The 2,013-nt window shown below is 73.8% G+C and overlaps 1 protein-coding gene across 1 annotated transcript in view; it reads left to right on the top strand.

Annotated features, from left to right (window-relative positions):
* EMIHUDRAFT_469389 (hypothetical protein) overlaps window positions 1–1,565 on the top strand; it is a gene marked incomplete at its 3' end in the record, with an annotated part of 3,923 nt that extends 2,358 nt beyond the window's left edge. Inside the window, exons 4-5 of the mRNA XM_005776498.1 lie at window positions 264–1,117; window positions 1,358–1,565. Of these exons, the coding sequence (XP_005776555.1) occupies window positions 264–1,117; window positions 1,358–1,565 (1,062 nt within the window). The remainder of the gene's footprint in view (window positions 1–263; window positions 1,118–1,357) is intronic.
* Window positions 1,566–2,013: the final 448 nt, after the last annotated feature.

Genomic DNA, 2,013 nt, shown 5'->3' with positions numbered 1-2,013 from the left:
CAAGAAGGGCGCCGACGGCGTGCGCGCGCTGCTCTCGAGCGCGGGCGTCTCGGACAAGGAGTTTCGGATCGGGAAGACGAAGGTCTTCCTGGGCGTCGGCGTGCTCGACCAGCTCGAGCAGCCTGCCTTCGGCCGGCCTTCCGCCGCGTTCGCTGTCCTCTACCGCCCCTCCCTCGCCTTCCCGCAGTGCTGTGACGGCTCTGCCGAAGACCCGTTGTCCCGCCCCCCCTTCCGCCCCGAGGGTGGCGCACTCCAGCACGTAGGTTGGCCACGTGGCGGCTGGTCCCGCGCCCTCTGGCGGCGCTGCGGCGCCTCCCAGCTCCGCGCGCGCCCTTGCGACAGAGGGCGGCGACGGCCAGCAGCCAAGCAGCGCCGCGCCGCCGCCTCCGCTGCTCTTCTCTGCCGTGTCGCTCTCTCTGCGCAGCTTGCCCCGCGTCGAGCTTCGGCCGCCGCCGCCGCCGCCGCCGCCGCGGCCGCCGCCGCCGCCCGCCGCGCCCGCCGCGCCCATGCCCGCGCCCATGCCCGCGCCGGGGCCCGCGCCGGGCATGGCTGGTGGGATGCCGGTTGGGGCGGGGTGGGGGGCGATGGGGCCGCCGCAGCAGCAGCAAGCGCATCAGACGATGATGCTGATGCAGCTGCAGGGGCAGTCGGGCCAGCCGCCGGCGGGCCCGGCGGGGTCGCAGCAGCGGGCGCTGCAGCTGCAGGCGCTGCAGCAGCAGCAGCAGCAGATGCTGCAGCACTGGAGCCAGGCCGGGCAGATCCACTGGTTGGGCCCGTTCATCGGCGGGCAGCCGCCAATGCCGCACCTGGCGCGCTCGGCGCCGAAGCTGCCGCAGCTGCGTCTGCCGCCCGTGGCGTCGGCGACGCCGGTTCAGCTCGGTCCGGCGGCGTTCACGTCGCAGCGCCAGTCGGCCCTCACGCTGGAGGGTCTGACAAAGTCTCGGCCCGCGTGCGGCCTGGCCCTCAAGCCCAAGGGCGTCCTCCTCCCCACCGCCCCGCCCGGCCACTCCTACGCCGTCGGCCCGCGCAGAGGCGCCTACCTCGTGCTTCAGCCCGTGCTCGACCCGGACGGGACCGCCGTCTTTCCACCCGCGGGCGCGCGCCGCGAGGGGAAGCGGTCGGCTTCGTCGGACGGCCAGGCGCCGCTCATCTCTCGGCGAGATCTCGGCGAGATCACGGCCGGATCTCGGCGAGATCTCGCCCAGGCGCCGCGCGGTTCGCGCTCGATGACTCCAAGGCCGGCGTCGGGCTCGCCGAAGTCGTCGCCCAAGGGCAGGGCGGCGGCGCGGGCGGCGGCCAGGGCCTCCTCCCCACGCGCGCCGGCAGCGGCACACCAACCCTCGACCACTTCCCCGAGGTCGACGTCGCCGCCCACCAAGCTGCTGCGCCCCATCGCGCCCCCGCCCGCGCAGCAGCAGTCCGGCACGCCTCCGCCCTCCTCGGCTGCTCCCGCTGCGGCCGCCGCCGCCGCCGCCGCCGCAGTCTCGGCGGCGGACGCGTCGATGCTGGCGGCGGCCGCCGCCGCCGCCGATGCCGCCGCCGCGGCAGGCGGCGCGTTCCCCTAGAAGCGGAAGACGTGGGTCGTTGGGGAGTCCAACTAGCGCCCCCCCCCTCGTCTTCGCGCGGTGCCTCTGAGGACTCGGCGGCACGCCGCGTCTCCTGCCTAGGCGCGCTCTCCGCCGACCCGAGCTTGGGCGCCACCTCGTCCGTCGGCCTCTCCCGCGCCTCGTCATCCTCGCCAGGCGCCCCATATCTCCCCACATCTCCCCATATCTCCCGCGCCTCGTCATCCTCGCCAGGCGATAAAAAGAAATACCTGCCGCCGCCATTGCACAGTGGTTGTCGTGGGGGGTGGGGGGGGGGGGGGGGGGGGGGAATTTCTCCCCCACAAAAAGGACGCTCCCCGGAATTTTTTTAACCAGTAAAATGGACGAACTTGGATCACGGGTTGAGGGGTGTGCCTCGACCCGGAGTGAGTGATTATCAGCATCGTCTACAGGGATCATTTCGGCG

This window comes from Emiliania huxleyi, assembly GCF_000372725.1.
Source record: "Emiliania huxleyi CCMP1516 unplaced genomic scaffold EMIHUscaffold_279, whole genome shotgun sequence".
NCBI lineage: Eukaryota > Haptophyta > Isochrysidales > Noelaerhabdaceae > Emiliania > Emiliania huxleyi.
This window is presented reverse-complemented; position numbering and strand designations above follow the sequence as displayed.